The following is a 14,038-nucleotide window of genomic DNA, read 5'->3' as shown; positions in this document are numbered from 1 at the left end:
TGTGTTTCATGTTTAAGGGTGGTATAGAAATGCAATTTTTGGTTCTTTCTTTTTTTCTTTCTTTCTTTCTTTCTTTCTTTCTTTCTTTCTTTCTTTCTTTCTTTCTTTCTTTCTTTCTTTCTTTCTTTCTTTCTTTCTTTCTTTCTTTCTTTCTTTCGTTTTTATTTAGGAATTTTCACAATTTGTTTCTTTTTTAAGTGTGGTCTCAGACTTTGTTAGCACTTATACATCAAATGAGCAATTTAAAATCTTTTAATTGCATTGTTTTAAAAGCATTTTTGGTTTTCTTAGATGTGCTTCTTTCTTTATCTTTTTTGTTTGTTTGTTTTTAACACAATACTTCATACGATATGTTCCACTGGCATTTTAAAGTTGAAATAAGACAATGCTTCCAGTGACACAGTGGTACATGGGCAAATCTGAAATAATACAGTAAACACTTGTTTTGTTGGTTTGGATAAAAGAATAATGTTTTATTCACATTTATAACAGTACATTTGATTAATATGTTCGCAGGATATCCGGCGGTGCAATGCATTGTATACGCGTATTTAAGTTCCTCTAAGATTTTGTCTTTGTACATAGGTAATTCATTTTAATTTAGAATCAACAGCCAGCAGAAAAATAAAGTAAAGTAATATATTATCTTATTGGCAGGAAGACACACGAAACACATGACACATGACCACATAGCAGTAAAGGGAGCACTATATCTTAAATATGAATCTACTGCATTAACTCACAAAGCCATCACTACAATACTCTCCACTTTTACCATCTTATTTTCTCTTTCATCTTGTCTTCTACCTCCTTTTTGTCGCTTTCCTTTGTATTTCCTGTCCCTTTGCTAAAGGAAGCTTTTACTCTTGGACATTCAGGATCTGTGCAGAAAGGCCATGATGCCAGTTTTTCAGTTTGGCAAATCGTGGGCCTTTTACCTCTGATTCAAACTTCTCCCTGGAAAGAGTCGATTTGAATATAAAAAAAGGAAAAATACTTAAAACATTTTATTATACTGAGAACCAACTTGACCAGATAGCAACAAACTATATATAATTACCTTGATTTCCTGAGAGCGTCCTCATCTGGATCTTGCACTGTAAACAAACAAAGACAAATGAGCTTGCAAGCCTGAAATGATTCAGTATATACAGTTATTGCATACATTCAGGCAGTGAGACACTCTGAGCAAAGTCAGTCGAAACTCACAGTATTCGGTCCCTGTGATGTGCGCGAGGATACGGAAAGACTTGGACTGCAGGTTAGCAGCACGGCGAGCCCATTCAGAAAGCTGATTCTCCTTATCCTCTGACTTTATCACAGCTTGGTATACTGGAGAGGCACTGTCCACCAGAGGATCTTTGACAGGGAGAGAACTGCTCCCCAAGAACAAACAGAGAAGGGAGGAAAAATTAAAAATAAAAATCAGATCCACACAAGCAAATTATTCATTCGTTTAGATTAAAATTGAATTACAACCAAGGCCTGGTTTATAGTTCTGTACTGGTGCATGCTTGTGCATTTTAAGCTGTCTTTTGCTAGATATGAGAGGATGTGTTTCCCAATTTGTGTATTGAAAGTAAATTGGTATTCGTGAAAATCCTGCCATTTCAGAAAAACCTTCATATTCTACTTATGCTCCTGAGCGAATGTAAATTTCCACATACAAAGATGTAAACCTCAACCTGATTGACTTTATATAATGTAATTTGCAAAGATTACTGGAATTATAATTATATATTTATAATTTTATAAATTTTATATAATTATAAAATTATACTGGATTTGAATGGATTATACCAGGAGTCTTCAGAGTTTTTCAGGTCAAGAACTCAAGAAGTTGATAGAGACATTAGCAGGGAACCCCTGATACAAAAGGCATCAAACACTGCATAACACATCAAACACTATATTTATAAAAAACAATCTTATTACACTAGTAATATTATGTTCAGAAAATTTGAACTATGTTGTTGTACATGCATCATCGTCTGTATATTTTCATATATTTTTAAATCTTAAAAAAAATATTGTTATTTATTTTCCTTTTACTATCAGGTGGACTAATATATATTTACATGAATTTCAGCTGTAATTTTAATAGAACTTTACATTAAATTTTACTGGCAGGTGAACAATTATACGTTTACATTAACACCAGCTTTAAGTTTTAGAGAACTTTATTGTAAGAATTATAATATATTTAGATTTTTTTTTATATTTGATGTTTTTACTCATGCTTATTTTTTTTTATATATTATATGTTACCTATTATGTGATTCAACATTTAATTAGCGGACCCCCTGCAGTACCGACGCGGAGCCCCTAGGGGTCGCGGACCCCCGGTTGAACACACATGGAGTATACTGTTGAGTCAAATGTTTTGACACTTATCTAGATGAGACATTTAACAATTGCAAAAACAGCATTTTGCATGATCACCTGGGTACAATTTCAGTCTTTTTTTCCTCATCTGTTTTAATGTCACACCATTTTTTTCTTTTCATCTCACTTATTTGACATTTATTCCAGGTTTTGTCGAGTTTGTTTATAGATTTAGACATTTTTCATGTGCTGTTTCATGTTCAATGCTTTTCTACCTTTCCTTTTTTTCATTTAGTTGTCATTGCATGTTCCTAGTATTCTCAGTGTGTGACCATTAAAGGAGTTTGGTGGATGTTACTAAATGCAGATGAGTCAGTAATTTGTCTTGTGTGTGATACATATGCAAACAGTTCTAAAATATGCACGAATATTTAAAAAAAAATTCTTTAGTCTTTCCAAAAAAATAGGGCCCAGTCGTCATATTGTTTCATAAATGTTTAAAATAATAATGGTCAAATTAATGTCATTGACACATGTGATAGTTGTTGTAAAGGCCAAACTCATGTGTCTACAGTCCCTATCGTGACACATTAGATGTTACGTTATATCAGTGCTCAGATGTACTCAGAAAATTCCTTAGTATTTATAGTCCAAACAGAAGCCTGAACCCACTAAACCCAGACTGTAGACATTTCCTGCTTTGTTCATAATTCATGTGTGTATAAAAATGATAAAGGATATAACACAGAATTTGCAACAATATAGTTTAACTGATGACAGCACCCTTGGGATGAACACACTGCGTGTATGAGGTGAACTGTGACTATTTACCTCAGTGTAGATCCAGCATCTTCACCACTGATTATCACAGGATGACAACAGGAGGGATATGGGGCCATGGACAAGAAAGGTGGAGCATTGATGATTATAACATGAGGTGGGTGGTGGTGGTTAGGTTGAATGGTTGATTGATGATTGGGTGAAAAGGAAAGGCAGGAAGACAAGAGATGAGGTACATACATCACGGTGTGACAGTCTGACACCTTATCCACTTATCAATTCTTGTATATACACAGATCAGACATAACATTATGACATGATTTGAGTTTGATAATATTTTGACGAGCGGTCTAGACGAGTGTGTCAGTGCATCTCCAAAACTGCAGCTCTTGTGGCGTGTTCCTGGTCTGCAGTGGTCAGTAACTATCAAAAGTAGTACAAGGCTCACTGATGCATGTGGGGAGCGAAGGCTGACCCGTGTGGTCCGATCCAATAGAGCTACTGTAGCTCAACTTGCTGAAGAGTTTATGCTGTTAATGCTCAAATGGTAAGGAGTGTTTTAGCATTAAAAGGGTGACCAACACAATATTAGTCAGGTGGTAATGTTATGCCTCATTGGTGTAAACACTCATACATTTAAAACTAAAAACGACCAATAACACCCCCTAGTGTACATATAAAAAAAAAATTAAAAATAAACATTTTATCTTAGGTTTAGTTTGCTAGGTTTAAAATAGAAAAAATAAATAGGCTTGACCATGAAACACAATCCAGATTCCACAAATATATTTTTTTTATTTGGCCCTTATTAAAATTGGTCGGTGTACTAATATACTGACAAACTGATAAAACAATTTCAGAGCTATGGATTGAAAGTGCTACTGAGGAAACTTGCCTCATATCGCTGCCTCTTGCCTGAGCCTGGCCGGCGATGGCATCCATGATGGCATCCTGTGAGTACATGCTAATGGGAGTGTTGTACTGGGCATGGATGATAGTGGCTTTGCCTCCTGGGCCCTTCACCTCAATAGGCTTGTGAGTGGACAGAGCAGAGTCCTTCAGTGCAGTAGCGTTGAAGCTTGGAACATACTCTTGGCTGTGAGAGAAAATATGAACAATTTTAGGTGTAGAGAGCATATTATCCTATTATTATTATCATTATTATTATTATTATTATTATTATTATTATTATTATTATTATTATTATTATTATTATTATTATTATTATGACTTTAAGCATTAAAATCATCATGTGAATTAGCAAACCCACACACAAGTATTATTATTATTATTATCATTATTATTATTATTAAAGTAAAATTTCAAACAATTAGAAAAGAAGATATACAGAATTTATTGTGAATTTCAGATCTCACAGTGGTTTAACTTTATAGTAGAGCCATAGGCACTTTATACACTCAATGTACAATTTATTAGGAACACCTGTATACCTACTCAATTAGGCAATTATCAAATCAGCTAATCATGTGTCGGCAATGCAATATTTAAAACCATGCGCATGCAGGTCGCTGATGTTCACTATCAAAGTAAGGAAGAAGTGCAATCTTTGTGATTTTGACCATGGCATGATTGTTGTTGACAGACAGCTTGATTTTAGTCCTGTTGACAGGACTGGTTGAAGCTGAGAGAAAGGCTACAATAACTCAGAATGCATCAATCTTTAAAGCATATGGGCTACAACAGCAGCTGAACAAATCAGATTCCACTTCTGTCTGAGGCTGGGCAGTTGAACACCGGAAAAACATTGATTGGTCTGATCTTTCTTAATTTCTGCTGAGGCAAATAATTATCATAATTTGGTGCCAAAAGTATGAATTCATGGAACCAACCTGACTTGTGTTAGCAGTCCAGGCTGGTGGAGATGCTGTAACGGTATGGGGAATGATTTCTTGGCAAACTTGTTCTCAATCACTAATACCAAACAATGTGCATTCATTCATGGCCACAAGCTGCACAATAATGCACCATGCCACAAAGCAAAATGGTTTCATGAACATGACAATGAGTTCAGAAGAACTGAAGCTGTTTTGAGAACAAAGGAAAGTCCTACCCAGGATAGTGTTCTTAATAATGTACTTGTTGCTTAAGGGTTTGATATAAAACCTGCCACATTACTCATCCATTCTTCCCTCTCAATTCGTCTGCATTTAGACTTCTTATAAGAGATTTACCTGGTTATTTGTGATTAAAGTAAGTATCAGGCAATGTACAGTCAAAATGTTAAAGAAGCATGCTTGTGAACACTCAATCACAGATTCTGCATTTAGGAATTTGACTAACTTGGCAGCTGTGTTGGCAATGACCTAGAGAAAGGTGTAAAAAAAAAAAAAAAAGACATGGATAGAGAGAAAAGGAGGAATCAGTCTTAGCTTTGCTGTAAAGGTAAGGCTACATAATAGAATCTAATGCCCTTTAGAGTAAAAAATTCACAGAGCACTGAAGAAATGTTAATCCAATTTTTTTTCCAGGAACTAGTGCAACAGTAATCTGACCACACTTGCCAACCCGTATGTATTCAAACATTCTTTCCCTGGTCACATGATGAAAATATTGGTTATTATTGGTGTATGTGTCTCATATGAGTGACATTCCAGTTTGCTAATAGGTACAGAATGATTGACTGCAACAGAAGTTCCCGCAACATAGCCAGAGAACAGGAACACTGAGATCTAAGCCTTCTGAGAATAACAAGTCAGGTTACATATACGTATTCATATATTCAAATCCTATACAGGATTGTGACCACAAAAACATACATATGGCATGTAAATGAAAAGGATAATACCAGTAATATCATAATGCTTTATCAGTATTCAGTGCATTATGTAAAGTAAATTATGAGCATATAAGTATATAAATAAACCTGCAATTTAAAAAAAAACAATGTAAAATGGGTATGTAATGTTGCTGTAAGATTTCCAGTTGTGTTCCCTGCAAATAAACACATATACATGATAGGATAAGAGTTGTTATTTGGAATAGAGTGTTACAGAAGCTGTGGTATTCTGGGTTCATTGAAAAAGCTTGTCTGTAGTTCCACACCTCTATAAATTCATGATGAGAACATCCCTCATGGCTCAGGGCTCACCTTTATGACAGGCCTGGGACACAACACATGCATGTTCTGGGCCCATCCAGAATTAGAAAAAACCTTTGCACAAATTACAAAGGGGAGAGACATTTGTATCTGAAAATAGACATCTGCTTCTGTGTTTGTGAGACCTTTGTCAGCTGCACATATCTGCACTTATTGCACATCATTACAAAAGCAAATTAAAACTGAAAGACATAGTTTGTAGATATAGAAACAGGTCTACCAGGATTTGTTCAGAAACCAGTCACGAGGAAAATAAAGAGGACCAGCTGGGCAAAAAAAAGGGCCTGTGAGATCACTTGCAAATGTACCAAAGCAATTACCAGAATGTTCCAAGTATTGCTTTTCAAAAAGACACCCAGCCACCTCCCCAGTGCTGTGCTATTAGAATGTTATCAAATGTAATGAGGTTAATTAAGGCCAGTGGTGTTGGTTGAGGAAATATAACCAGTCGTCTTGCGGGGTTGTAACTTTAACTACCCCTGGAATGGCATTCCATTAAAGGCACCATACTGCATGGCCATGCACTGCAAAGCATAGGCTCGACAGGGCAGTTACACCTCTGGCTGAGGGTTATTTTTGTCCCATAGTCCGGAAAAAACACGTATGCAGAGACAGGTGTTATATTTGTCAACATATTTGTCTTCCTTTTTTCGGAGCAGATTGTCGAGTTTTAACCAAGCAAATGTCTAATTTTATGAGTTTCTTTCATGATTAATGCATTACTAAGAAGTATGTAGTGAGAGTAAAATGAACAGAAGATGTGACTAAAGTAAATAAATGACTCAACAACTGACAAAAGTAACTGGACAGAAAGTTCTGCATAGACCTGCGTAGCATAGATTTGTATTTTCATTTAGTATTTTGGTGCTAGGAGTAATTAATATTACCTTCTGGTGAGGAATAACTGGCATGGGTGAGTCCATTCTTGGCGTAGCTGTGGGCACAGGGGCTGGACGTCTTGACCTAATTGCGCCAAAACAATTAATTTCATTATTAACAAAAAGCCAAGACTTAAGAAATAAAACACAAATGATTGTGCCTCTCTCTGTCTCTTTTTTTTACAGTTAAATAAAACACAGCTTATTAAACCAAGAAACTGCAAAGCTATTTCTATAATAATTTCTATGAAGTATTCATCAGCGCTGTTGTTTTATTTGATTGAAATTCTCCTTCAAATAATGCGTTGTGGGTTTTTTTATGCATCCCAGTTGACCAATGGTTTTTATAGCAAACACATCAAACTGCGAGTAAAAAGGTGGATATAGCTTAAATAGTGGTTGATCAAAGTCATTCTCTGTGTTTGCACATTTATATAGATGGATTGAATGTTAAAGGTACGAGCCTCCACCATGTAACCTTGAACACACAAAGCAATACGGACATTAGTCTTACATAAGCTTATGTATAGTCTATGACACAAACAGGCAATTTCATGGATAACAGCTTCACAGATAACCGTGTACTTACATTTTTAACAGCGAATGGAGTCTGCCGAGGCAGTGATTGCTTTTTTATAGATTTCCTTTCAGGAGTTGGTCCTGATTGTAGGCCTGAGTGTGGAATGGAGCTGTTGTGATTGTTGTGCTATTGTTAAGTGTGTAGGTCAAGAGCTTCATGGTAAAGGTTCTTTATTAACACATTTTAACATTCACAATAGCATTGTGACCTATTTTGCCCTTTCTCCTAAGATAATCAGATCAGAGGTCAGTTCAGATTTAGTTTTGCCTCCCATGGCTCTTATTGATCTGTCATTTGCTGCTCTTTTGAAATTAGGAGGTGAGACTGATAAACCGATGCCTGGATAGATTTTGTTTCACATTGTATTGGGTCTTATGTGTTTTTTGTAATATTGTGTTGTAGAAATTTTTTTATTAGTTGTAATCCATCGCAATGAAAAAGAAATAAACTAACAACTCTACCATATCCGTCTCTTACATAAGAAGTAGGCAGACTGTATTTGTGCATAACGTACAGTAATGAACAACAGTCCTGAAATGCCCCAGGACAGCATTGTCCCTATTTGTCTTGCCAAAATGCAATTAACCTGAGCTTGCATCATTAAAATGTCTATCAAGAGTTTTCATGGTCTTATGTGAACGCATTAGATTTATGAAAATCCTTATAGTCATGTTCTGGCTCGTTGTCTATGTCCTTAAGGTCAGTTGTAATGTTTGTAAATTCAGAACATGCTCTCAACAAAATAATATGTTTGCAGAGGAGGAAAAATGGAAGAACATTGAGAAAGTGGGCTGGATTATTGTCACTTATGAAAGAGAGGAAGAGAATTTTAGGTTAATTCCTATTAAAAATGCTACCTGCACTTTACCACATATCTTTTTTTCAAAATGTTATACAATGACAAGATTTCCATCAGTAAGGAATACTCAGCAAAAATATTTAGAGAATATTACCACTGGTATTCAAACAAGCATTTCTTTCTACTTCAGCACAGACGGTTGCATCGTCATGCTTAATCTTCACTGTTGGAAACTGATTGTGGTTGTATCCTGATTTAAAAAAACTGAAAAGCCTGCATTTTTGGAATTATACCCAGTTGACCGGAAGCATTTGCGCTTTTCTTCATTTATGGAATGTGCCAGGTCATCTGTGCCTGTGTTTGTTTCCTAGATGGAAGGGTTTTCGATTGCAGCAATTGTAATACTTGCATTCAATCAGCAGAACAAAGTAATTAAAATAAAGGTGGATATGATGGATTACTGGTGTCCCTGTTGAACATGTATTCAATTAAAAAGAAGGAGGTGTGTGCATGTGTGTGTGTGTGTGTGTGTGTGTGTGTGTGTGTGAATAATTACTTTTGCATGCTGAGGCTCAATTTGTTAGTTGCTATTTTGATCTTGTTCTGGGCCTCCAGGTGGCTCATGCCTTCAGTGCTGACCCCATCGATGGCTGTGATGATGTCACCTTGGGCCAGGTTTCCATTAGCTGCCTTGCTGCCCGGTGTAATCTGTGGACAAGCACATAGTGTCACATTCAATTTGTAATATTTCCAACGTGGGTCTAAGTGCAAGGAAGCCTGTTCCCATTTCAATACCGATGACATTTCTATTTTTTTATATATATTTTATGATATGATTTGGCATTTTTTACATGCTTTCTGTAATCATTTTTAAATGTTCACTCTCTGTTAAAGACTGAAACACCATCCTGCTGTGACATGGTAGCTTGGCTTACAAGCAGCTCATTAAAGTGTTAAAAATAAAGAGTGCTGTTTAGTGCACCCTGCTCCCTCCATTCGAGCCTGCGCAGTGTTCCTGTAGTCTTCCACCTGCTGCCACTACTCAACACACACTCTGAGGTAACCCAGTTGCCAGCAATCACCCAAAATTGATAAAAGATTTCCTGACTAAAAAACTTATCCTTTATTATTACATGTGCTTTTGGTACACACGAATCGAGTGATTTACTGGTAGATCTTCAACACTATTAAAAAAGAATGCCCTACTTCTAAAAAATAATTTCTAGTATATTTACAATGTGCAGGATCATTGATCAATGGGTTTTCCACAGCTGCAACCTGTTGAACCAATCCTTCTTTAAATCATTGTCCTTACTGCCTCTAACCCGCAAGCCATTTGAAAGGTCTAAGACATTATTATTATTTTTTGGAACAAATAACATAGCAAAGCTTAATGATGGGCATTGTCCAAAATTCCCCCACGGTGCTTGCTGCAAGATACATAAATATTCTTTTCAGCATAAAAGCCATAGCTACACACACCTCATAGCTAATTAGTAGAAATCCTCTTTAGAGATGCTCCTTATTGGACTGAGTAGAACTCTGTTACCAAACAGCTTATTTCACAGATGCTCAATTATGCTGTTATGTTCCAAAAAACATTACTGAACAGTGTTTGCAGTGTGGCATTATTCTGATAAAAGAGGCTACTGCTATTAGAGAATACCTTTGCATGGAAGAGGTGTACTTGGTATGCAACAGTGTTTAGGTGGGTGGCATGTGTCAATTTGTGTCAACTGCCTTCACCAGCTTGCCTTCTTTTAACTGAGCATCCTGGTACCAACACTTCTCCAGGTAAGGAATGTTTGATATGAATTAAAACACGAGTCATTAAAACAGACCACATTCATCCACTGGTCCATGGTCCAGTTTTGTCCACTGTCCCATTGTAGGTACTTTCAGTAGTGGAAAGGGGTAAACATGTCACTAGAAAGCAGCACTTTCAAACCTTTCGGTCATAGCCAGCTGTGTCTTAATAATTCTTCTGTGGGTCTGGAACAAATGGGTTATCGTTTGCTCCCCATGCACATCAGTGAGTCTTGGGTACCCATGACCCTATTGCCAGTTCACTGGTTGTCCTTCCTTGGATCACTTTTAATAGATAATCACCACTGCATCCCAGGAAATCCCCACAGGACCTTTCATTTTGGAGATGCTCTGACCCAGTTGCCATGCTTTCCCAATTCAACTTTTGTTAAAGCTGCACAGATTCTGTTTTCAACACCTGTCTGTACATAGCTGCCTCATATTACACCAAAGGTTTTATTGTAATAAGATAATCAATGTTATTTGTGTTTCCTTACAGTGATTTTAATGTTATGCTTATCGAGGTAGACAATAGTGTGTATGGGAGAAAAATTATTTAATTATAATTATTTTTGGTCCTAGAAATGTCAAGTGATTATGTTTCTTCAAAGAAATGTAAGAAATGACAACGATAAAAAAATGTGACAATGAAAATTCTGTAAAAATGCACAAACTCCTCTAAGAACTTTTTATTTAACAATTTGTAAGATTTACACTTTTTAATTAAAGGTGGATACCAGAACAACTAAAACATAGTCAGAAACAGACAGCAGATACTTCTAATATTTCAAAATTTTAGTTCACCACTGAAAATTTATTTGCCAGCAAACCCTGCATGTTTTTTTCTGTTATGGAAATGTATGACCTAAACCCCTGAAAGGCCTCATATTTTGGTATGATCTCTTCATATACACTTTTCATATGCCCACATATAAAAATAACTTGCCTAACCATAGTCTGCTTGGAACCAGAGTTCAGGAAAAAGAAATTGTGCAAAAAAAAAAAAAAAAAGATCAGTCTCAGGTTTCATTATTGTACATAACAGACAAAAGACTTTGTGACTGCAGAAAACAAACCAGAGTCAATGAAACTTTTGGCAATATTACAATAAATGTTTAGCACATTTAAAAACAACAAGGAAAACCCAAACAGAACCTCTTGCGGAACATGTTTAAGGTTGGACAATAATGCATTTATTAGCAACAGGCAATTAAAATCTGTGCTGCCATCATGTTTATTTTCTCCAATCTCTACCTGACTAAAATTTCATGATAGCTTATAAGTTGTATGATGTATCATACTGGAAATAAACAAATATATGAACATGTATCAGGTTTGTATTCTCGACAGAAATTGTCATTAGCAATCTTGTGCAAGCCTCAGCCCATGTGTAGTACAGCAGGTGGAAATCCGAGTGTGTAGCATGTGCAATCGGTATAAGTGTCAATGTACACCTCCATTGAATATACATTTCAAAAGTAATTAGGATGAACCTAATCACCTTACAATATAAAACCTCCGAGATACATCTCCTCTTAAAGCAGGCCAATGGATTTGCCTACACTTACTGACAAACCAGCAATTGTGTTTTCCAGATTATGTAAGTAGCATTCAATAGATTTCCCTTAAAACTGTGTTCTTAAGCCCAAAACTGCATTATAATATCTATTATAGATGTTTAAAGCTTAATGAAAAAAGTTTGGGCAGTAGTCAGTTAAAGTTACACACCATTCCTAAGGGCAAGTATGCAGTTACATCATGGTATATTAATAGTAGCTTATGCTTTATTACTTTTGTATATTATCAATACACTAGCTTTGCTTCAGACAAATTGGGACAAGGAATATATTTTATAAATACTTTATCTCCAGGCATGCTCGAAAAAGTAGCATGTGAAAAGAAAAAAAGCCTATAAATCCAATAGTAAAATAAAGTCTAGTCTATTTCTTTAGTGCTTTTTCACAATGAACATTGTCTTAAAGCAGCTTTACAGAATTTAAGAAGTGGGAGGATTAGGAGGAGAAACACACCTCACAGCTCCTGCTCTATTAAATGACGTAGAGTGGCATTGTTAAGCACGTACACAGTTCAGAATGTCTTTCATGACATGTGTCCTTTTCACACTAGCACTTAGCGATTACACCAGCTCACCTCCCTTAATATACTTCATTTCTTCCCCATGTCGGTGCCATGAAACCACACATTACTGCATGCTAAAAAAAGACAGTAGCTATTTTAGCGGTTACTAACCCTGATTTAAAACAAGCTCTGTCGTGTTTCATTAACAAGGTCTAAATTGTCTTTCTGTGAAACATATTATACTTCACAGAAGGCTCTCCGAGCAGCAGAAGGAAAATTAACGTCTATCTAACTAACATAAATATGGCGTTGGGAGTTTGGTGTTGCCGAGACAATTTTTTTTCTTTGTGCTGTTAGTGTCATACAGGATTATACAAGATTATAAAACTTCTCATGACAATTAAGCCAATTTTTCTGTCTGTTGGCAGTTGAAGAGAGCATATTTCATTTTGCCACACAAGCTGATAAAACACAAGGCCCTAATGGATGACATAAGCATAAAACCGAATGCAATGTTTGACCAAAAAGTTTATATCGAAGCTTCAATGCTCTTCTCAGCTAGCCAAAGCTACATTTGCACATGCCCATTTTGTCAGCCACACCTGACCTATTCATAGAGCTTTAACTTAGTGGTGCTTCGTACTGCTCTTAGACCCTACACTGGATACATAATGTCATTAAGGCATAACAGCTGTACAGCATAGTTATGTAATCCTGTCTGATGTGTATGTAGCACATTTGTGCTTTCATATTATATTCTGTAAAACATGAAATACTAAATGTGGCATTTTGACATCAAGATGTGACAAAAATATGGTTTAGTTTTAGGTTTTTTTTTATGCCAATTAGAATGGCAGGTTAATAAAGAGATTATTAAAATATATATGTATGTAAAAAAGATTAAATCCAGTCTTACCCTTGAGATTGTAAGAGGCATGTTGAAGTCTTTGCCCCCCTGCAGTCTAAAGCCCCATGGTGCAGGTCCAGCCAGAGTTATTGTGTAATTGCTCATTTTGAGGGAGCGTTTAGATGGAAAGCCTTGCCTTGGGACAAGTATCTCCTGTCTTTTCCTTTGCTAGCTCTTCACTCTGCAGTCAGGACAAACACCCGGGGATGGGCAGGCACAGAGGAGCCTCTAGAACACAATAACAACAACACAGGAATGAGTGGGACAGCACATAGCCAGTCAACAAACATCTGTGCAGACAGGAAACAACTCATAACGCAGAACCCTTAACCCATCTATTCCAGCATTAGAGCAAAAACTGATTATCAAGTGCAGCCTTGACTACATAATCAAAATAAGTGAGAAAAAAAACTGTTGAAACCCAGATAGAGCAGAGATCTTGCCTGTACGGATGGCCTGGACAGACAGCCTAAGAATAGCCATCCACTGCAAAAAGCGATAGCACTCATGTCCTCAGGGTCCGTATTTGGTGTGTAAGGAGACACCCTGAGATACCAAGCCCCTATGATTCACAGGGCGAATATAGCCTCTTCTTAGGCCAACACTTTATTTTTTCTCTGCCAGTGTGGCCTTTTAGTGATGAAAGTGCACCACAGAGTGGTGGGAAGAAACTTACAAACAAGAAAAAGCAATTTGTTGATTGAAGTGGGATGGGATGTGGTTGGCAATAAACTGTCTCCAAATAGTTTTCTAGTTTATCTAGTTA

General features: G+C 36.4%; 1 protein-coding gene across 2 annotated transcripts; it reads right to left on the bottom strand.

The window, feature by feature from the left end:
- Nucleotides 1-440: 440 nt before the first annotated feature.
- ldb3b (LIM domain binding 3b) lies at nt 441-13,810 on the bottom strand. Of its 2 annotated transcripts, none has more exons than XM_083556640.1 (10): nt 13,716-13,810; nt 13,282-13,500; nt 9,037-9,188; nt 7,111-7,186; nt 5,407-5,429; nt 4,001-4,201; nt 3,157-3,183; nt 1,210-1,376; nt 1,061-1,097; nt 441-957 (listed from the first exon to the last, which is right to left on the bottom strand). In XM_083556640.1, exons 2-10 carry the CDS (start codon nt 13,375-13,377, stop codon nt 861-863), a joined length of 876 nt encoding a protein of 291 aa, XP_083412766.1. In that variant the 5' UTR covers nt 13,378-13,500; nt 13,716-13,810; the 3' UTR covers nt 441-860. The 2 variants fall into 2 exon arrangements, with proteins under 2 accessions (XP_083412766.1, XP_083412767.1); XM_083556641.1 differs by having other exon boundaries at nt 13,694-13,733.
- Between the last annotated feature and the right edge of the window lie 228 nt (nt 13,811-14,038).

This window comes from Silurus aristotelis (assembly GCF_946808225.1).
Source record: "Silurus aristotelis genome assembly, chromosome: 12".
Classification (NCBI taxonomy): Eukaryota; Metazoa; Chordata; class Actinopteri; order Siluriformes; family Siluridae; genus Silurus; species Silurus aristotelis.
This window is presented reverse-complemented; position numbering and strand designations above follow the sequence as displayed.